The 22,094-nt window shown below is 49.4% G+C and overlaps 1 protein-coding gene across 1 annotated transcript; it reads right to left on the reverse strand.

Annotated features, from left to right (window-relative positions):
* Positions 1-3,325: 3,325 nt before the first annotated feature.
* On the reverse strand, positions 3,326-19,487 carry LOC149361872 (uncharacterized). The gene is made up of 7 exons (XM_089568171.1): positions 19,387-19,487; positions 18,374-18,893; positions 18,228-18,296; positions 17,963-18,052; positions 16,948-17,024; positions 4,276-4,424; positions 3,326-3,438 (listed from the first exon to the last, which is right to left on the reverse strand). Exons 2-7 carry the CDS (start codon positions 18,884-18,886, stop codon positions 3,326-3,328), a joined length of 1,011 nt encoding a protein of 336 aa, XP_089424297.1. The 5' UTR covers positions 18,887-18,893; positions 19,387-19,487.
* Positions 19,488-22,094: the final 2,607 nt, after the last annotated feature.

Genomic DNA, 22,094 nt, shown 5'->3' on the forward strand with positions numbered 1-22,094 from the left:
AACCTCAGATGGTCGAAATTATTCTGCAGCCTTTCACTACAGCGCCTCTTATGGCCTCAGTGACCTTGGGTCTTTGAACCCCATAAAACCAAACGAAAAGATCAAAAATGCCTTCTTAGAATGGAACAGCCAGATTATGCCTTGTAATTTGAAACACATTTGCAAAGATGGAGAGGGAAACCTTTTTCAGTTCCTCATGTTATTTTTCCTTTGCACTGTACAGGTCAACATGCCCGGCTGATTGAATGCAGACAACAGGTAGCAAGATTGCTTCTGAGGAAACTAGTCGGACCGTTGCTTTCAACATTTGTGGTGCATTCTTATGGTGCATGTATTGCATATTCCCAGGCTGGACAGCTTGGAAATAAATTAGATTGGTAAGTATATTGATCGTCAATTGATTTGTGAAGACCACATGGTAACCTCGAAATTTATTTTGCCATGTTCCAAAGCCAATTGTCATACTCCATTGAATCCGGGGTTAAAACCTACCAGTCCTCTTTAGTGCTTGTCAGGGTTTTGCAAAAAAGGGCAATCCTGTTCATTACACAATTTGCAACGCGAACACTGCTCCTCTTTTGAACACGTGTTTATTCTACCACTAAAATCAATTAATACTGGACTCTACTGAAGGTACATGCATGTGTTGTGGACAACTACCCGTAACACTCATCCATTTCCACTGTACCATCATATCGCACTCGTAACGCTACATGGAAATTTCTTTTTTTTTTTGAAGACGAAAAATATCTACGGAGTAAGGACCATAGGTCATGTGGGGACAAAATTGAGGAATGCGCATACAGATGGCGAGAAGCAAAGCAGTAATTTCGCAGTTATGTTAAAAAACATGATAAACTAATGATGAGAATGTACTTTTGGTGCAATTTTTTTTCTTTGTGTGCCATATGTATAGACTTCACAATTGTCTGTATATACCGACTTGTTTAGTTTATAGCTTTGTTGGAAAAATAGAGTTCAGCTTTCTATCTGAATGCAAGTACATTCATTCTGTGTAATGTAAATAGCTTGTTCTTATGCCTGCATTTAGTTTCAATAGATACGCTTAACACGGATCCCACCTAGCTTTTAGCTAGGGATCCAGATATTTCATACACAAATAAAATTTAACTCAAACTTTTTCAACGGTTTTAGGCGGTCTATCTACAAAAAATGGTCTACTAAAGGTTTAGTATACAGAGGTCTACAGGCTGTCTATAGACGAAGGTCTATAGCATTAGCATTGACAGGGAACATATCTATGGAATGCCTATAGACAGTCTATAGACCTATGTCTACTGGACCAGTAGAAATTTTCCTACAGATGGTCTATAGAGAGAAATCTGGAGGAAGTGTACGGCCATACGTCAGTGGATCGTCTATAGATTGTTTATGGACCTGTGATGTGGTGTTCTTCAGTGCAAGCAAGAACCACGAGTTGCAGGAAAGTGCGTCGACGGAATTTCGTTATTCCATCTAACAAAATTACTGGCGAGTGCCAGCAGAGCTGCGCCGACGTCGATGACAAGCTAGGAAGAAGTGCCCGCGACAGCGCTCGGTGCCGCGGTATATAAGCCATTATCAAAGGGGCGTGTTCCAGTAGCGCGCGTTGTTATCAGTAGGCGCGCAGCCACTACACTCCCTCGTTCTTATTTTCATTCGGGTACATGGAAATGAAACACAAAAACATAGTTCATGGCACATAGAGGTTTGGAGGGCGTCAGTGGGCGCATTTGTTTTTCAGTCCCGGACTCTCCGGGACTACTTGCGGACTCGAGTCCGGTATTTGTTTTTCTCGGGCAGCCCGAAAGCTCCACCTACCTGCCTGCATCGCCATAGCAACGCGTTCGTTTTTAGCCTATGGCAGTCCGCGGGCTGCTTGGGGCTGCTGAGAAGGCACCAGACGATAGCTGCGCGCCGCGCTGGCAGCCATATTGAGTTAGACTCCGTGTGTATTTTGAGTATTTTTCATGTTCCTGGAGGTCGATATCATGCGTTAAACCTTCACATGAGCTCCGTAGCTGTTCACTGAGCCATCGCAATACTTTTTGTTCTTGCATCTTAGTTTATTTTCTTGGAATCCACCGCACACGGACGCGCGTTCGAAGCTGCGAGCGCGTATTGTTTGCTCGTGTCGTCAAGAGGTTCTCGTTCGCTTGTTTTGCGACATGCTGTCTGTACGCTTACCTGAAATCATCGCAGGTGAACCACTCGTATACTGGAGCAGCTATAGAGCTTGTTGTCAACATTTTTGCGAAGGCTTTCGTCTATCTGCCGATCCGCAACGAGTTGGGCTACTTTGTGCGAACTTCGCCGCAAGCAGTAGCGGCGAGCATACCTCCGAAGCTGAGTTCTGTAATGCACCTACGCTAAGCTGACAGTACAGTCTTTAAATCGACTCAGTATCATGATCGAGCGCACGGCGTTGCTTCGGCGTCGTGATGGCCGTGGCTTGCGTCGTCTGCTAGCAGATGACAGCGTCCTTGTACGGTAACCGAGGGGGAGCTCGGCTCTGGCGCCGAGTTCGAAAGCAGCCTATGGCAAGTAGGTCATGTGACCATGAGGCTGTTTCCTGTCAGAGCGGAAGCCGAGACCTGTCAGCAAGTATCCGGGACTGGAAAAACAAATGCGGCCAGTGCCTCTCAGGATAACGGCGCTCTGTCGTGGCTGGCAGAGGAGGTGAATCGTGCTGCACCGCCGTCGTCGCTGGATGCGGCTCCTCGAAGTCATGCTGTTCAGGCGCAGAACTCGAGTCCATGCTCATAGCCTGAATGATGTGGTTCTGGTGACGGTTCCAAACAAACACAACTCGAGTGGTTTTCACTCGCAGTCTGTACGATACAGGTCAAGTTCTTGCCACCACAGTCGCAGGTAACCACTTTTCACCGCGTCTGAAATTTCGCACCAGAACACTATCACCCACAGCAAATGCACGTGTACGCTGCTTGCGACGCACTGTCTGGACGAACTGTCTTGTCGCAACATTCCGCTGCAGCGATGGCTTGACTGCGTCCAGTCGGGTGCGCAGCTGCCGCCGTAGCAAAAGAGTGGCCGGCGCCTCGCCCGTGGTCGTGTGTGGAGTGTTCCTGTAAGACAACAAAAACTCCCCCAACGTTGTGCTTAAGTTTGCGGCTGTACTTTTACGTAATGCCGCTTTCAAGGTTTGGACAAATCGTTCAGCTTGTCCATTACTGCTGGGATGGTAGGCTGATGTCCGCACATGCCACGTGCCAATGCTTTTAAGGTAATTTGAAAAAGCAGCCGAAATGAATTGCGGGCCATTGCCGGACACCACCACTTCGGGGTAACCAAACCTGTAGAAGATTTAGTGCAGCCGGTTTACAGTGCTTTCTGCGGACGTGTCACGCATCTGGCACACCTCAGGCCACTTGGAGTGAGCGTCGACCACAACCAAGAACATGGCACCCTTGAAAGGTCCTGCAAAATCGATGTGCAGACGTTCCCATGGTGTGGTTGGCCATGCCCACGGGTGCAAAGGAGCAGGGCAAGGCATTGTGCGCTGCGTTAGACACGGACTGCACGAACGCACATGAGATTCAATGTCACGATCGATTCCTGGCCTCCACACGTAGCTGCGTGCTAGTTCTTTCATTGTAACAATGCCAGGGTGTCCCTGGTGCAATTCTTCGAGCATTTGAGGCTGGTATTTTTGAGTAATAACAACACGCATTCCAAGAATGAGGCATCCTAGTTGCACAGAAAGTTCACAGCGCCTTTGAAAGAGTGGCGTCATTTCTTCATTCACGACGCGCTCAGGCCAGCCGTTCATTACGTACTGCCTGACTTGTCTTAGAAGCGAATATCGGCTCGTTTCACGTGCCACCTCACGATAGTCAATTGGCAGGGACTGCATGCGTAGGAGATAAAATTGCTCATCCGAGCGTTCTTCACTGTCACTCGGCGAAGGCAAACGAGATAAGCAATCTGCGTCGGCGTTTTGAGACGACGGTTCATACTTCAAGCTAAAATTGTAGGCAGACAGAAGTACAGCCCACCGTTGTAGTCTAGCTGCGGCAATGGTTCGGATTCCAGTCTTGGGACCGAAAATTGTCTGCAAGGGCTTGTGATCCGTAAGAAGAACAAACGAACGCCCAAAATGGTAGTAGTGGAAACGCTTGACGCCAAAAACTAGAGCAAGTGCCTCTTTTTCCAACTGACTATAATTTACCTCTGCTGAAGATAGTGTACGCGATGCGTACGCCACCGGATGGTATTCAGCGTTTGGCTGCACATGAGAGATGACAGCTCCTATACCGTATGCCGATGCATCACGCGACAACTGCAGCGGTGCACTGGGGTCGTAGTGCGTAAGAACCGGTGGCTGTGACAGCAGCTTCTTGATGTCCGAGAACGCTGCTTCGCACTCGTCATTCCAGGCCCACGGGACATCGAGCCGTAGCAATCTGTTGAGAGGAAGAACAACGCTTGATAGGTTGGGAACAAACTTGCCGTAGTAGTTTATCAAGCCCAACAATGAACGCAACTGTTGCTTATCCGTAGGACGAGGAGCCTTTGCAATAGCTTCTAACTTGTCAGTAGCTGGTTCTACTCCGTGCCTGCTAATGACAAGGCCCAAGTACTGCAGCTTGTCTTTAAAAAATTCGCACTTTTCCTTCTTTATTCTGATGCCTCTCTCTGACAACCGTTTCAGTACCGCCTCCAAATTCTTCAGATGCTCCTCTTCCGTCCTACCGGTGACCATTATGTCATCGATGTAGCAAGTAACTCCGTCAAAACCCTTCAGGACGTTGTCCATGATCTTCTGAAAGATCGCGGGTGCTGAGGCTATGCCGAAAGGCAAACGATTAAGCACATACAAGCCTTTGTGCGTATTCAAAGTCAGGTAGGCTTTCGACTCTTCGTCCATCTTGCTGATAAGCCCTATTCAGATCGATTTTCGAGAACTTTTGACCTCCTGCCAACGCTGACAAAAGTTCACCCAACTTTGGAAGCGGGTTAGTCTCCACATCTAAAATCGGGTTCAGCGTGAGTTTGTAATCGCCACAAATTCTAATTGACCCGTCGCGCTTCACTACGGGAACAATTGGCGTAGCGTACTGGCTAGTGGCGACGCGAGAAATGATTCTCAACTTCTCGAGCTTTTGTAGTTCAGCCTCTACCCCTTCTACAAGAGCGAAAGGTACACTCCGTGCCTTCAGAAAACGGGGCACTTGGCCATCCTTGAACCGGAGGCTTGCCTGCTCTCCTTCCTAGCTCGTCCTTGAACAGGTCTTCGTTTTTTCGTAGCAGAGTTTCTAATGCTGCCGGCGGACTGCCTGTCGTAGCGGACACCTTGCAAAGGCGTTGGAAGCCTGCCCAATCCAGCCTGATATGCTGTAGCCAGTTGCGACCTAAAAGTGGTGTCCCGTTTTGCGGTAGAATGTACAGCGGCAGTAAAGCCTCTTGGTTGTTGTAGCGCACGAGCACATCTATTACGCCAAAAGGTTTCACAGTTTCCCCTGTGTACGTCTTCAGTTGCATCTTTGTTCGCTGCAAACGTATCGGGAAAGTACACTTTGGTCTGACGATGCGACATGACCGATACTGCTGCTCCAGTGTCAAGCTCCATTTGTAAGGTAGTTCCACTGCCTCCGTCCTTTCGATTCTGTCCTTTTGCACATCTTGCGTATGTGTCCTCGGTAGTTACATTCGAAGCAAGTAGCTCTTAAGTGTGGACATGCTTGTGCGTCATGCTTGAAAGAACCACAACGATAGCATGAAGGGGGCTTTTCGCGACTGCTAGCGTGCCTGTTCTTTTCATTTCCACCATGAATTCGGTGAACTTGTTCAGCACTGTCTGATAAGGCATGAGCTGTCGCTGCATTGTTCATTGCGGCTTCCGAGGCCAATGCGCGGTCAACTGCCTTCTGAAACTTTAAATGCTTGTCTTCGATTCGCCGCATGCCACAAACAAACTTGTCACTAAGCGCATCGTCGAGAAAAGAACCTAAATCGCAGGTTTGAGCCAGCCTGCGTATGTCTTCTACAAACTGGGCTATCGTTTGCGTTTCACGCTGCGTTGCTCGATAAAACTTCACTCTCTCGGCAATTACGGATGGCTTCGGAGACAGATGTGTGCTTAAAACTTCTCTTAACGCGCTTAGCGACTTCGATGTAGGTGTATCGGGAGCAGTCAAAGACTTTAAAAGTTGGTAGGTTTTCGGACCGATGAGACTCACGAAAACGTCGACTTAAAGGTCAGCTGGAACCTTGTTCGCCCTCAGGTACGAGGAAAGTCGCTCTTCGTACGACGTCCAGTCACTGGTCGAGTCGTCAAAAGGCTCCATTTGTCCCAGCTGCAAGGCCATTTCACAGTAGTCTCAGTTCCGAAGTGAGGAAAACAATACCAACTTAGCTCCAGGTTCCCGCTGTAGATGCGTTTATCCTCGTCGCCGTTATGTGGTGTTCTTCCGTGCAAGCAAGAACCACGAGTTGCAGGAAAGTGCGTCGACGAAATTTCTTTATTCCATCTAACAAAGTTACTGGCGAGCGCCAGCAGAGCTGGGCCGACGTCGATGACAAGCTAGGAAGAAGTTCCCGCGACAGCGCTCGGTGCCGCGGTATATAAGCCCTTATCAAAGGGGCGTGTTCCAGTAGCGCGCGCTGTTATCAGTAGGCGCGCAGCCACTACATGTGTCTATTACACTTTCAATAGACATTTCTATATAGACAGCCTAGAAAAAAGTCCACTAAAAGTGTATGGTCATAAATCTATAGATTGTTGATAGAAACTCTGGACTTCGCAGAGTCTAGAGAGAGTCTACGGACTGTCTAATGGAATTTTTGTATGGTATGCCTCCATGACTTGACATTTGCAGTGCAGTGTGTGCATTGCCTGTCAATGCACTGCTCAAGTGCTCCAAGAGGTGTAACGCTTTTGTTGTATCTTTTATCTGCACTCCTTTCAGTGGGATGCGCGTAGCCGTGGAAGAGGTCGCGTGACCACCGCACTCGAGAGCCAAAGGCAGTCGACCTGGCAAAGCGGAATAGAAGTGCCTTCGCATAGAGAAGTACTACGAAGTTCTCAAAGCCCATAGAGCTCTATAGGAACTGCGGCCGTTGAAGAAAGTGAGCCTTTAGGCAGCCGAATAACAGAGTGGAGGAAATGACAAAGCGCCAACTCTTGTCTTTTGGCTAGTTTAGTTGCATCTGAGTGGGAGATCGACAAAAACACTTGCTGAGTCATGTACCGTATGTCTGAGTGTGCTATAATGAGAAACTGCTCAATTACCGTTTTATTTATGTGTTCGAACACGATATGTGAAATTTCTTTTAACGGCTTAATCAAAGTGGCCAGAATACCTATGGCGAAGTTATTTGATACGGCAGGGAACGCGGAATAAATCAAAATGTTAGAAAGAGCTACTTATGCACATTTTGCAGATGAACGCAACGACAAAGAATCCCATACAGCGCAGTCGATCTAAGGAAGTGTGCTAAACTTATCGAGTTCTGCTGCGCTGTCGTGTATGCTGATCAGCAGTTTTTACAGGTATGTTGTGCGGGAAAAAAGTAAGCTTCAGTACAATTTGTAGCATCCACTTCTGGTTGCACGTCTGTGTTATGAGAGGAGCACGTTATTTTCATTCAGAATGAAAAGCTGTGCATGTAATATAAATTTATTTGAAAAGCTTGCCATGTTACCCAAATTTATCCGTGGGAGACACTTTTTCTATGTAATCAGAGGAAGTAGCATCAATGCATGGCAGCTCGTCACTTTTTTCTCCGCCGAAGAATACTTTGGTGGGCATGTCACTGCTTCTGGCCATTTTTTCAGTCTGCATGAATTTTTATCGACTCACAAGGAGTAGATAGTTACCTGTCAATAGTCTGATGCATAGCTTGTCAGGGTTTATATGGAAAGCTGACCTGCCAGTAAAAGAAAGGCTTGCAAAGTTTTCTTTCAACTCAAGCAGTGTATTTTCCTCCTTCCTTGTAAAGCATGTTGACTTAATAACATGTATATTTGTTCCTTTGTTGCAGAAATACCTGCAACCTTGAGAACATGCCTGCGGTAGCAGGTTACGCGGACACCTCACCGGAAGTACTTTTCTGCAGTACGGCACACCATCGACTGCTGGGGGCATCGAAGCTCACGTGAATCAAGCGACACCAGTCTACGCCAGAGCTGCCTGATGTTGACCAACCCGCTCCTGGCTAGCTTGCACAAACCTGCTCCCAGCGAACTAGGGAGCCATCAGCTCAAGCGGCAAAACAGCCAAGAAATAATATGTTTTGATGACCTGCTGCTGCCCCACCTGCAGCACAAAAGGACCGGGCATGAAGCATTTGGGCTATCGATGGTGTTGTATTGCCGGCTGGCAACCGCAGCCAGCCAAGGAAGCACGACGTCAGTAGCCGAACGAAGAAAATCCTTTAGTAGATTAGTCGCGGCAATATATACAAATCTAGGCCCACCTGTGGCGCCCTACAGGGCAGGTTAATAAAACTATAACATCCCTCTTATAAAAAAAACGAGCCACGGTGGCGGCTGATTTGACTACTTCAAACTGTCAAAAATCGCATCTTATAGTCCGCAAACCAAGCGGGCTGCCTTTTGCTTTCGCGTTGATCGCCGCAAAATTGCTGGTGCTTCCTTTGTCGCTGGTAATGCTCGAACTGCGCTGTTTTGTGTTTTTGCCGATCCTGTTGTCGTCTGAGGTGGCCAAAAGGAATTTCTGGTAGCGCCGAACTGAAAACTTGCGACGGCAGCAGGCAGATGATGAGGGTGCTCCCTAGGGTACGGCACTAAACGCTCTCGGATTCACCGGCGGCCATCTGTCAGATTGTAGGTGTCTTAGTGCCACGTCTTAACAGTAGTCAAGGACTGGGAATAACTAACAGCACCTGGAATGTTCCCTTTCAACTTGACCCGTACTCCTTGGCTTGGGTGAGGCGCCGCGTGCTTGGCGATTCGTCGCCTATCCGTGTACTGCTTGCTTGCCTGCTGGTGTTCGGGTACTCTGTGCCGCAACGCTAGAAGCTCAACTTCCTGTCTCTGGAAGAACTGGGCACCCGGAGCTCCGACTAAATTCAGCTTAGTTCTTGGGTGACAACCAGTCTGAAGCAGGACAAATTTTTCGCCTGTCGTCGCGTGTGGGCTGCACCGGTGCACACCAAGGTACTCGGTGATGACATCCTTAAGGGCCGCTTTTTCTGAAAACACACCTGGACGTAATGCTTTAGCATACCGTTAAACCGTTTGATCTCTCCATTCGATTGTGGATCGTAGACAGCCGAAAAAATTATGTTTTATACCTCTTTCTTGCAGGAATACTTCAAACTCGGTTGATGTGAACTGAGGCCCATGATCGGTCACAAGTTCTTCGAGGTAGGCTTCCCTGCTGAATGCGCGTCGTAGAAATCATGCAGTCTTAGAAGACGTGACATTAGCCGTGAGACGGACTTTGTGCCAATTGTTGAAGTAGTCATTTGAGTGACGGCAAACCGGTTATCTGGGGGTGCATATGCAAGTGGGCACAATATGAATGCCTAATTTCTTCCACAGACATGAAGGAAACTCCACAGTCCGTAACGGGGGCTCTGGCCGCGCCGATTTGTCCACGGCCTGACAGACAACGCAAGACTGAATCAGATATTCCACCTGTCAGACCATTCCCGGCCGCCAGTACTTTTCTCGTGACCGTTGTTTCCGGGTGCGACTCATGAGCCGCTACCAGGAGGGGTCCAGTTAGCGCTGCAGGCACAACAAACTGCTCGCAACGAAGGATCCCTCCAGTGACAGACAGCTCGTCTCGGATGCGATGAAAGGGGCGTGCACCTGATGGTAGATCCTTACTTGGAGGTCATGACGAGGTTTTGCACTATATAACGTCCGGCAGCATTCGATCCTGCGAAGTTTCAGCAATGAACTCTTCATGGGTTTTGCACGGCAAAACAATGCACACTGCGTCAACAGACAATTCCCGCTAAGGGCAAATTGGGGAGATTCGTGGCAGCGCATCCGCCACAACGTTTTCACTGCACTTCTGAAATTACATTTTGTACTTGTAATCGAGTAGCCGAGCACCGCCATCTTGCAATTCTGAATTCTCTGCGACCCATCCATTTTGTTGTCACCAGACTTACCAAGGCCTGGTGATCTGTGCGCAAAATACACGAACGGCCCCACAGGTACACACGCCAATGTTCACAGGCCCATACATATGCCAAAGCTTCAAGCTCGCCAGTCGAATACTTCTTTTCCTCTTCTCTCAGTCCTCTAGAAGCGAAGGTAGGAAAGGCCACTTCGTGACCACACCGCTGCTCCAGTACTGCTCCGAGGCCAATTCCGGACGCATCAGTTGTAACGATGGTCTCAAGAGCAGGATCAAACAGCTGCAAGCATCTACCAGACAAAAAACTACGCACTTCATCAAATCAAGTTTGGCATTTAGAATCCCACTGGAACTTGGAATCTTTTCGCAACAGCTCACGAAAGGGTTCGACGATCTCGGCGTGTCGCGGAATGAATTTACCGTAATATCCCATCATTCCAAGAAAGGGACGTAATGTTGCCTTGTACAGGCGCGGACAAAAGTAAACGGAGCACGCAACTGTCTTCGAATATTTTTCACGCGTCACCTAATTGAAATTTCCAGCAGTGGTGCGCGCATGCTGGTAGCGGAGGTTGGTGGGCTTTCTTGTAGACAAACAACCCTTCTTCATTGCCGATGGAGAAATCTTGATTGCACTTCGAACGCATAGCGTGCTCCGCTTACTTATGGCCGCGCCTACGCCGGCGCAGGCGCGTTCTGAATGGCGTCAGTGTTTTTCTGCAGTAGTCGCACGTCCTTATCACTCGTGAGATGACCGAGGGATAGAAGTTCGCTCACACTTAGAATGCACTTTTGATTTAACTTCAGCCCGTTGCGACTGATGCGATGCAAAACTTGCCTAAGATATGCGTTATGTTCGTCAAGTGAGCTGCAAAAAACTATGACGTCATCTATGTAGGAGAAGTTATTTCTGCATGATTGCAATATCGTAGTCATCATTTTTCGGAAATCTGCCGGTGCTGAAAGAGGGCCGAAACTTGCACTTCGGAATCGATACAATCCTTCGTCCGTAATGAAAGCTGTTAAGTCTTTGCTCTCTGGGGTAAGCGGAACTCGGTGGTACGTTGCGGATAATTTTGCATCGTGCAATTATTCAGGAGCTCTTCTGTGTGTGGCAGCGAGACATGGTCGACGACAATTTCCTTGTTGGGCTCACGTAAATCAACGCATAAGCGTATTGACCCGTCCTTTTTTCCACACAATGACAAGCTGCCATACTCATTCAGAGTCGTCAGTTTTTTCACTGATACCCTCACGTTCAAGACGCTTTAGTCTCTAGGACACCTGGCCTCTTACTGCGAACGGCAATCGCCGGAATTTCGCAACAACTAGACATCCGCTTTCACGAGCTCGCACCTTGTGAATGAAGTTCTTACCCAGACCTAGCTTCCTATCAAACAAGTGTGCAGAGTCCACGTGCAATTCGTTGGGAAAGCTCTGAGGCTCATACGAAGGTGTTACGCCGTTTACCTACGTGCCATCGGTTTGCAGACGCAGGGCGACGATGGCATCCAATCTCAGGATGACCATTCCTACAGGCACGACAGGGAAGAGCACGTTTGCTTGGAAGTCACGGAATACAACAGAAGCGACGAAACATCCCCGCACAACAATTCGACTGCGTGAAAAATCAATGACGGCGGCTGTAGATGGTTGCAACGAAGTCGAAAGCATCAGCCTCTCGTATGAAGTTGTAGACATAAGTGAGGCCCCATAGCCGGTGTACACTAACAATAAAATAGTGACAGCGAGCAATTGCACGTGCAGCTGTAGTCCTGTTGTATGCCGTCGTCCAAGGTGAAGAGCAGTCATAACTCCAATGTCACATTCGGCAGTGGCGTATCGAATGGCCAGTGATTGCTTGCGTTCTTCCAGACTTGTGCACATACGTTCGAAATGACCCAACTTACCACATTTGTTGCACGTCCATGTTCTGGCTCTGCACGTTGAAGAACTTGCTATGTGCCGCGGGGAGCCCCCACCGAAACAAACTCTTCTTAGCTGGCCTAGCGCTGCTCTAGAGATTGCCGAGCGCTCTAGCCGCTCGGCTGGTGATGCATGGCGCTTCATTACGTGAACATCTGTATGTGCAGTTTGTTGCAGCAAATATTGTTCTGTCGTTTTCATTGTTCTGGCAATGTCGAGCGCACGTTGTAACGTCAGATCAGAACATACTAGGAGCAGTCTAGAGGGTTGTGTAGCAGTGGGCCAGTTTTTTCTACAGGCTTGTCCCGACTGAATTATTCCACTTGCGTACCAAAGGCACACGTAACAAAAAGCTCTCGAAGAGCTGTGACGAATGAATCCACGGATTCATCTGGTAGCTGAGCACGCTGGCGGAACCGTTGTTGCTCAACGACGATATATTCGTGGCAACAAAAAAATCTTGGAGCTTTGCCATGGAGATGTCAAATTCATCCTGTTTGGTCTTTGTCTTAGCGCTCGTTTTCTTGTTTTGATTCTCTCCTGCTGAAGCTGATGACTGTCCTTTCGGCAAAGCGCAGACCTTCCACGACCAAGCAGTGCAGAAAAAGCACTTACAGGCGAGCAGCAGGGCGGGTGTTGTTCTCCGAGGTCAGTAGATAATTTTCAGACATCCTTCGCCACTGCTTCTCTGGAATGGATGGCCCTCCCAGCGCTGGCAAGAATTCCGGTGGCTGAAGCGGGCTCATCTTGTAGCTTATTGGCACCTACTCCTCTTTACCGTCGTAGCCATCTGTTGTATCGCCGGCTGGCACACGAAGCCAGCCAAGCAAGCACGACACCAGTAGCTGAACGAAGAAGATCCTTTCAAAGATTAATCGCGGCAATATATACACATCTAGAGCCACCCATGGTGCCCTGCAGAACAGGTGAATATATCTGGAGGAGATAACATTGGCCCTAGAAGGGATGAAAGACAGGCAGCAGGTGCAAATAATGAATACCTCTATACTTGAATATGACATCTGACAATTTAGTGCATCTTTGTTTTTAATGTTCGCAACAGGCCAAAGTAACAAAACGAACTACCACTAAACCCTTTGAAAAGAAGTTTTTTAGGGAAGAAATGAGTAAAAAAACATGTGATTTTTCACTTATTTTGCCCATGCTACCTCGCATATTGTTGGTAGCCTGCCAGCAGTATATCTAGGCACCCAAGTGAAGGGACAAGTTTCGTTTTGACTGGGGCTGCAAACTGCGCCGCAGCACAGAGCAAGGGATTCGGCTGTCGGCATAGCTTCCAGTATGTCAACTGAAATGGACGCTACGCGTAATAAAGCTGCCTAATAAGTGCCTGGCGGCTCGGAATACACTGCTTTTGGTTATCACTTTTGCCTGTGTGAGATCGCTGTCGGTGATTGCAATTGGCTTGGGTTTGGGATACATGAAAACATTGCGAGTAAGGAATATATTAAAGCGTTTTTACAGAACCGCTGCTGAATCGAGTACTTTGGGCACTATACTTTCCGTTGAGCCGGAAAATAAAATTTGACTGCTGCTCTAAGACTCGACTATTGTTTTAAAATTCGACTTATATTAAGAGTCGCACTCTGTCGTTGTCTTCACCGCAGTAGGCTATCTTCTTTCCCTCCTTCTGCTCGGCTGCTGACTCGAAAGACGCAGTTTCGACCGAGCCCCGTCGGTCGAATTTGGACGGAAGCAAACTTCTAGAGGCCCGTGTTCTGTGGGATGTCAGTGCACGTTAAGGAACCACAGGTGGTCGAAATTTCCGGAGCCTTTCACTACAGCGTCTCTCATAGCCTTTGTTGTTTGGGACGTTAAGCGCCATAAACCAAACTAAACCATCTTTCTCTTCTTGTGCCCTATGTAGCGGGTAAAGCTGAAGGCTTGTTTAGTCCGCTTTTCCGCTGCAGAACGTATTCTCTGACGTTTCTATATACACCTAGTACACGGAAGATTTTGCATGCAGCTCTTCACAGTTGAAAGCAAACCAAACCTTCCAAACCACATTCTTAACAAAAAAGTGCGATAGCATTTAGAACACACTAAGCCACCTTAATCCATTTTCTGGGGTGGGAATACTTCTAAAGCTATTGGGGTCGTCAAATTTTAAACTTTTGCGGTGCCCTGTGACTGGTTCACTGGTGGTCACGCTGTGTTGATGACGTCACGACTCTCTCAAACGCATTCAGGGATCGCGGGTAGACCTCTTGTCGCAAATTCGGTACTGGCCGCAGCAGTTGCATTTCGATAGAGGCGAAATAGTAGAGGGTGGAGTTGTGAGCGTTGTGAGTGCTCGCCAAAAAACTCCAGGTGGTCGAAATTATACGCTGCAAAATACTACTGCGTTGTTTACAGCCTGAGTCACTTTTGGACGTTAAACCTCATAAAACCAAGCCAAATTTTCCTCCTGGGGCAGTGGTGCAGTGGTGCAGTGGTGCAGCGGTGCAGCGGTGCAGTGGTGCAGCGGTGCAGCGGTGCAGCGGTTAAGCGATTCGCCCCTGCCCCGGCAGATGACAGTTTTGAAACACAGCCACTCGTGGCGCTTGTGACACCCACGTTGCTCTTCCCGAGCTCTTGTAAGGCTCACGCACAGGGGCAAAGTGGGATGGTCGCCACTGCGTTGAATTTCGCAACGATGGGCAGTTTTCTCGCATTTTCTCGCATTTTTCTCGCAGACGACACCTGATCGGGATAGTATGCGGGGATCAACATCATCATCATCCTGACTATGCAAACTGCAGGGGAAACGCCTGTCTCATGTTTCAGACGAGTGTACACACTGCGGGTTGAGAAGGTCCATCGATCATATAATCTGGAAATGCCAAAATTCTCCTGGGAGAGCGGTAAATATCGATTCTAAAGAATCCTGGGAGGCCCTGCGGAGTAGGTTGGACCCTGTGGTCCAGCTCCGCCTCGCCTGACTGGCAGAAGATGCCGCCTGGACACAAGGCCTCCTGGCGAGCATCTAAAGTGATGGCTCATGCCCGCCAGGGCTAGTGCCGAGGGGAGGGGAGAATGCCATTTTTGTTGTGCAATAAAAGTTCTTTCCTTCTCCTCCTCCGCTCTAATCAACTCTGTCTTTTTCCAGCGGCGGCCACTGTACCCCGCAAACTTCATAATCTCATCCACCCACTTAGCCTTCTGCCGCCCACTGCTAGCCTTGCCTTCTCATGGAATCAACTCTGTTATCCTTAAGAACCAGCGGTTGTCTTGCCTTCGCATTATATGTCCTGCCCAAGCCCATTTCTTCGTCGCGTTTTTGACTAGGATATCAATAAACCGCGTTTGTTCCCTAACGCACTACGCCCGCTTTAAGCCTGTTAATGTTACATCAATCATTTTCCTTTCCATATCTCGCTGCGTCGTCCTCAACTTCAGCTTAACGCTTTCCGTTAGTGGGGATACATTCACTGAAACCTTCAGCAACCGATATTTGTCCGTTTTTTGTTTGGACAGCACTAAGCCTGACTGATAATTGTTGCCGAGGGTTTTACGCAAGGAGTTTCACGCAGAGGGATCCTCGCACGCGGTCGCGTTCAGGTCCCGCTCTATGGTAGGCGTGCAGCTTGCGCAGTGCCAGACGCGAGAAAACCTTTCCACGTTCATCATATGTTCTGACATCAGGTGCCTAGCTTACTCCACTGTCTCCATTTATCGCTGTTGTGCCTCTTTTGCCTCTCTGGCATGCAGGCAGCGCGCTTCCTTCACGACAAGGGAGGCCCAAGTTCGAACCCCCCCTCCCCCGGCCAATATTTTATTTTATCGCGCAAATAACTTAATTCGTTGTACATCTCTTTCAACTTGTGGTGTCATTTCGGACATCACAAATCACCATGAGACCTCTAGAATTAACGTCAAGCGTGATTGGCTAGGAGAGTTGTGACGTCCCGTTTCCTTTTGACCAGAAGGCAATCATCGTCCCACAGACAGTGGGGTTCGGGTTGGTCGGGAAGCCTAACACCACCGCGTTAAAACGCTCGCTCACTCAGGTACTGATGGAGGTTCAAGCCCCCTCCCCCCTCCCAAAAGTCCTCAACATACCTTATACTCGGGCAAACCAATGACACCATACATGGTGCACCGAGGGTTGCTCCAAATTTTTGTTTTTAGCTAAAATCTATTTTTTTCTCTTTCTTGGCTGTTCTGATGTTCGCGCGGAAGCAAAGTACGCATGTATTGCAGAAAGCATTCGACGGAAAACGATTTCTGCAACTTGATTTAAAATGTTGACATCAAGACCGAAGAGGACTGTGTGACCTAGCCTCAGAACGCCTAAGTGTTATCTTGCCTCAGAACGAAACAAAGCTCGTTTTGCATATCAGAGTTTGCATGCGAGAACGACCGGTGCTGGCGACACCCGTGTTTCATTGTTTCTTTGTTATACTTTCCTACCTATTAATGCCCCAGGAAACTTAGACTTGCTAGTCTCGTCATGAGTCGGCTGTCATTTCCAGCTGGGGACGAGTTCAGTTTTTCTTGAGATTTCTGGGCCTCTGTACGCGATTTAAGGCGAGTAGGGCTCGTTCAATCCGTTTTTTTTTTGTTTGCTGACGGATGTCAGCACGGGTACTAAATGACCATTTTGGTACAAATTTGCACAAAAAAGTGTCCATTGCGGGATTAAAATCTTCGTGTTCAATGACAACAGCGTATTTTGTATTAAAAAGCGGTAATCCATCGATGTAGACGAAGTTAAGATTTTCTCCACTCTACCTTTCTAACCGATGATCGCAAAAACTAGCCATTATGACAGTGGACAACGCAACGACAATAACAGCCACATTTATTCCCAGTAAGGTATTACAAGGTAGGGAATTAAGGTAGGGTAGTAAGGTAGGGTAGTAAGGTAGGGAATTTTTTTGTAGCCATTGCTGTTAACGAAGGGAACATTCAATGCTTTCCAAATAAGCTGTAATTTAACCTGCTGGTCGCGAGATGCTCGGCGCTGTCGCTTGTCTGCACGAGAATGACGGAGTAAGTGATGACAGATCCTGCGAGCTGCAATGGAAACAAATTATTTTTGGTTATGCGGGTGAACTTTTATCAGCCTTGTGCAAATGCAATAACAAACTTAATACTTTATAAAGTAATTCTATACTGTCCTAAGGTGCCAAACTTTCCAAACTGACTAGAATAGATGTTAATGTAATCCAATAGAGTGCAAAAGCAAAGATTGCGTGCGTGAGGCAGAGTTTTTCTTTAAAACTGACTTACATCTTCAAATTTCTATACGGTGTTCGTATGTGCTTGTATCCAAAATATAAGAGAGCCGCCCCGGTGGCTCAGTGGTTATGCATGGTGCTCGGATGTTGACCCGAAAGCCGTGGGTTTGATCCCGGCCGCGGCGGTTGCATTTCGATACAGGCGAAATGCCAGAGGCCCGAGTACTGCGCGATGTCAGTGCACGTTAATAAACACCAGGTGGCCGAAATAATCCGCAGCCCTCTACTACGGCATCCCTCATAGCCTGAGTAGCCTTGGGAAGTTAAACGCCATAAACGAAAATATAATATATCCTACAAAACCAAATACACTGCTTGAAGGTAGTAGAGTCTTTCATACATAGGTCGCCGCTAGAAAAAAATGTAATATTTTTAAGCGCTTTTTTGAGCAGGAAACGGTATATATTTCTTGGTAAAAGAGCCGAATATTGGACATTCTCCGGTAAATACAAAGGGCCCAAGCAAGAAAGTTATGCACAGGTTATGTCATGAAGCGAAACTGCAGCGAGCATTTCGGCTCTATTAACCTTGATGTTAAATTCACAACGCACTGTTTCGGCGCGCAAGCGAATTTTGTTGACGCAAAAGCTTCTTATATGCGAATTCGATGAGAGTACTAATGTCACTGAGAGCTGTTTTAAAACTGGCTTAACAAAACACAAAAGTGCAAAAATTCTGAAGTGTCACTCGGCAAAAATTAAGTACATCTCTTACCGAAACAAGGAGAGGCATATTCAGGTTAAAGAAGTTTCCGCCGCTGAGGAACATTTCTTCGGGACGTATGGAGCTGTGGAGATGCGAAACCTGCAGAGAAAGGTTGTCAAAAAATGCAAGTAAGATCCATGATTTTTATAAAATAGATACTGCTGCTTAAAGATCCACATTTAATTAAACTGCTCCTATTTAAGCACTGAAAGTTTTTTTCTTGTATTCTGTGCTGATAAAAATTCATGATAAAGATAATCAAAATTTGTACTACCTCGTGGAAATATGCTGGCGTACTGCGGAACAGCGACGCTTTCCCCAGGACCTCCTTCAAATCTTGAACCTGGTCACAAAGAGAATGCCACAGTTAAGTCTCGCCTAGCTTTCTTTCCGCAGCATAACCAACGCTCCATTGCTTACCTCATTGGCCATGGCCTGGCTCAGGCGCGCCGCGTCAACGAAGTCGAATATAGCGTAACATGCGTACGTTGCTCCTACTAGAAGCTGACCTAAGGACACGCCTTCGTCAAACGTGGTGTAGATGGACACGCAGGCCACAATCAAGACGGCGACCGCCGCCGTCATGATTGAGAATTGCCAGGTTCTGTTGAGCAGCTTTCGGAGATTTCCTATGGAGTTTAGGTTTATTCTGACTTTCTCGATCTCTGTTGCTGCCGACGCGGTGAAGTGGCCTCTGCCTTCAGCAACGGCCCTCTTCAGTGCATCACGTTGGTGTCGGACGTAAGCGATGAGCACCTCGCAGCATGGCCTCAGAACGATGAACTGCATCATGTCGTAGGTTGAGAACTGCAGGGTGACCAGCACCACGCTGGTCTTGAGAAGGATCTCGAGAAAGGAGTCGCCTGCGATATTCACCGCTCTCACAGTATTGCTTGCGTTGGTGATGATGTGCCCGAAGAAAGCTGCCAACATGAGGACCCTGCGATCAGTGCACAGATTGTGCAAAATAAATGAAAAAAAGGAAGCGCCAAAGGAGTGACGTGCACAAAAATATTTTCGAGAAATTACTACAGGGGAAAGAAAGTTCAACCGTGTTCTTGGCTCCCTAGCGAGCGGTATGGATGAAATGCATGCACGCATCCTCCTCGTAAACTTTATGGGGGTTATTCTTGTGATAACGCTCAAAGGGCTAGAAGCAGTTGTCGCTCTCTAGCACCAGCGTGCCAGCCCTAGCAGTCAGAGCTGTGACCCCCAACCCGCTGTGCGGTGAGTCGCAACCACGGCGGGTTCGGGCCAGAGGGGACAAACACGAGTATGCTACTCGGAGGAGCGTTTATTGCTCCCGAGCAATACAGTGCAGCAGCAACAATACAACCGCCGTAACGAGGGAGAGGGTTCCGCTCGCGTACGGGGGTGAATAACACAAAGGAAAGAACACACGCAAAAATGTGGGGGAAGAAGGTTCCGCTCACCTCGCGTGGTTCCTCGCTCACGGCCCGCGGCGGTCAAGTCACACGCGGTGGCCGGGCGATAAGGGCAGCGGTCTCCGTGGCAGATCTCTGATCCGTCCGTGTGCACGACTCCCGCCAGAAGACAAGCGAGCCTCGGGAGAAACGCGTCTCCTCCCGGGCTGTGGAGAGGAGGTCTCTCCGTTGTAAGAGGGGAAAGAGGTAAAGTCTCCGCGGCGGCGTCGCGGCGGGGAGCGAAAGGAAGCGGAGGTGGTTTGAGTGCCCTCCCTCGCAAAACCTCCCGAACGGCGCGCGCATAGCATCGCGTGATAATTACGCGCGGCCGTTACAATGGGGCAGGGGATTCATGTGTATCCCCACATCCCCCCCCCCTCCTTAAAACTGCCCTACGGCCGAGAAGAGACCGCGTTCACAAAAAGGGTGCACCGAGTGGGGCCGGCGAAACGCCGTTTAACTTTAAAACCAATTAAGAAAAGATTCAGCTCACAGCCAGCCGTTGTCGAAGGCCGTGGGCGCCAGGGCAGGAAGGCAGTGTAGACGGCCGCCATGGACGACCGTGGAGCCCAGTACTGAAGGGGGTCGATGACCGCAGGTCCCGCTTACGATGAGTCGGCCAGGGGCAGCCTGGCCGGGAGGCGCGGGCGGCAGGCAGGCGCAGGGCCCGACCGTGTCGTCCCGCCGCGCAGCGTTCAGCAGGCCTCCACTCAGCTGGTTGAACTGCTAGCTTTCGGCTCGCCCTTTTTTCCTCTTGATGGGGGTGGCACAGGACGCGCCGACCCATTTTCCCTCTGCCGCGGAGGACTTGCGAGGCGGGCCCAGCGGGGCACCAAGCTTCTCTTGTGGGCGAAGCCCGCGGCCGCGGGGACAGGGGAACACCAAGGCGGCTCCTCTGCTGCTGTTTTCGCCGTGGTAGACACAGGCCGCGGTTTCTCCGAATTCTCGCTCGCTCATCCTGCGGCCGACCGGAAGCTGTTTTTTCGGCATGGTTGCTCGATGGTGACAGCGGGCTCTTGGTTTTGGAATGCGGCCGCCCTCCAAACGGCCTGGATCTCGGTGTTCGAAGCAGGAACGGTCGTTGCGGCGTCCGCTGGCTCTCCTCCAGGCACGCTGTGAAGGCTGGCATGCGGCTGCAAGGCTGTCTTTTCTTTCTAGTTACCTTCCAGATTTACACTTTTTTTTAGCTAGTCTAACCCCGCTCGGTCTTTTCCGACGAGATAGCGTGTGCTTGCTCCGGAAGCCGTGGTGCGAAATATGGAAGGGGTGTTCCGTCCATATTAAGCAGGAGAAATTACTCCCTGCGCGTTGGTCAGAGTTGGTTCTGCCGTAGGCGCAAGTTGTAACGAGGCGCTGGGCTTTGTTGTCGAGCCTTGCCTCTCAGTGCGGCTGCCTGCTGGCGGGGGAGGGTGTTCTGCATAGGCCACTCGTTCCCTCTGTCAAAGTAGGGTTTGAGATCACAGACATGCACTGGCCCGCCGGTCGGTCTTAGCGTCAAGTCCGCCAGCCTGTAGACGAGAGAGGAAAGTTTCTCCCGAACTACGTATGGTCCCGTCCATTTCGGCGCCAGAGAAGCAGAAAACCGCTTACGGGAATCGCTCAGAACGTGACTGCGCTTCAACACCAGGTCACCCGGTTTGTAGTGAACTTCCCGGTGAGAGCGGTCATACTGCGCTTTCTGCTGGGTCCGAGCAGTGCTCAGATTCCGGCGTGCTTTGTCCAAAGCCTCCGTCATCCTCGCGCGCAGCCCGGTCGCATAGCCGGCGCGTGCCGACCAAGCAATCGGGTTGTCGCTGCGAACCTGTAGAGTAAGTTCTAACGGGTTCGGCAGCTCCCTGCCAAGGTTGAGAGCGGCAGGTGTGTACCCAGTCGAGCGGTTCACGGTCGACCTGAGAGCAAACCCAATCTCGGGGAGACAGGTGTCCCAGTCGATGTGCGTCTCCGCAAATGCAACGAGCATGTGCTTGATGTTGCGGTTCACGCGTTCCGTGGGATTCGCCTGGGCGTGGTACGTGGTTGTTCTCCTGTGCATAATGCCAAGGGCCGCACAGGAGTCCACGAAACGTTTGGCAGTGAAGTACGAAGCATTGTCCGTTATCAACTGCCCGGGGTAGCCGAATCGTGTGAACACCTTGATCAGCTGCCCCATAATTACGCGTGCCGTCAGCTTTCGAAGTGGGAACAGTTCCACCCATTTGCTGAAATGGTCTGTGACAAAGAGCAGATATTGGTTTCCACTCGGAGTCCTGGGGTAAGGTCCCATGACGTCACAAGCCGTAATTTGCCAAGGACCCTGGCTATTGATCGGCTGTATGAGCCCAGGTGGGAGTCCACCACGTGGCTTGACCCTTTGGCACACGTCGCACGAGCGGGCGTAGCGTATCGCATCCCGCTTCATGTCAGGCCAGGTAACGAGGCGGCACAATTTGAGGTAACTCTTAGGGCCACTCGCATGCCCAGCGATGCACGTGTCATGAAAGTAGCGTAAAAGTGCTCCTCTCAACGCGCGGGGAATCACCACCTTGAAGGACTCATGTGTATCCTTCTCGGAGGGGATATATCTCAGCGGGATGCCATCGGAGTCGAGCAGATAGGAATCCATCGCGCTCACAGCATTACCAGCTGTGTTCGAGCGCCCCGCACGGACAACAATACCAGTTGCCTCCATGTGCGCCGCGGCCGCGCCGCCCGGCTCCCTGAGCCCGTCTAACACTTTT

The sequence above is a fragment of the Amblyomma mixtum genome, chromosome 2, assembly GCF_055824585.1.
Source record: "Amblyomma mixtum isolate Tamu chromosome 2, ASM5582458v1, whole genome shotgun sequence".
NCBI lineage: Eukaryota > Metazoa > Arthropoda > Arachnida > Ixodida > Ixodidae > Amblyomma > Amblyomma mixtum.

What these genes read in the sequence shown, in the direction of transcription:
- LOC149361872 (XM_089568171.1), bottom strand. Translation starts at nt 18,886, where the DNA reads ATGTTGGCAGCTTTCTTCGGGCACATCATCACCAACGCAAGCAATACT. An exon ending in GCCAGGCCATGGCCAATGAG is followed by an intron (nt 18,297 to 18,373) that starts GTAAGCAATGGA and finishes CTTTGTGACCAG; the next exon opens with GTTCAAGATTTGAAGGAGGT. An exon ending in GCGTGATGCATCGGCATACG is followed by an intron (nt 3,439 to 4,275) that starts GTATAGGAGCTG and finishes TCGATTTTGCAG; the next exon opens with GACCTTTCAAGGGTGCCATG.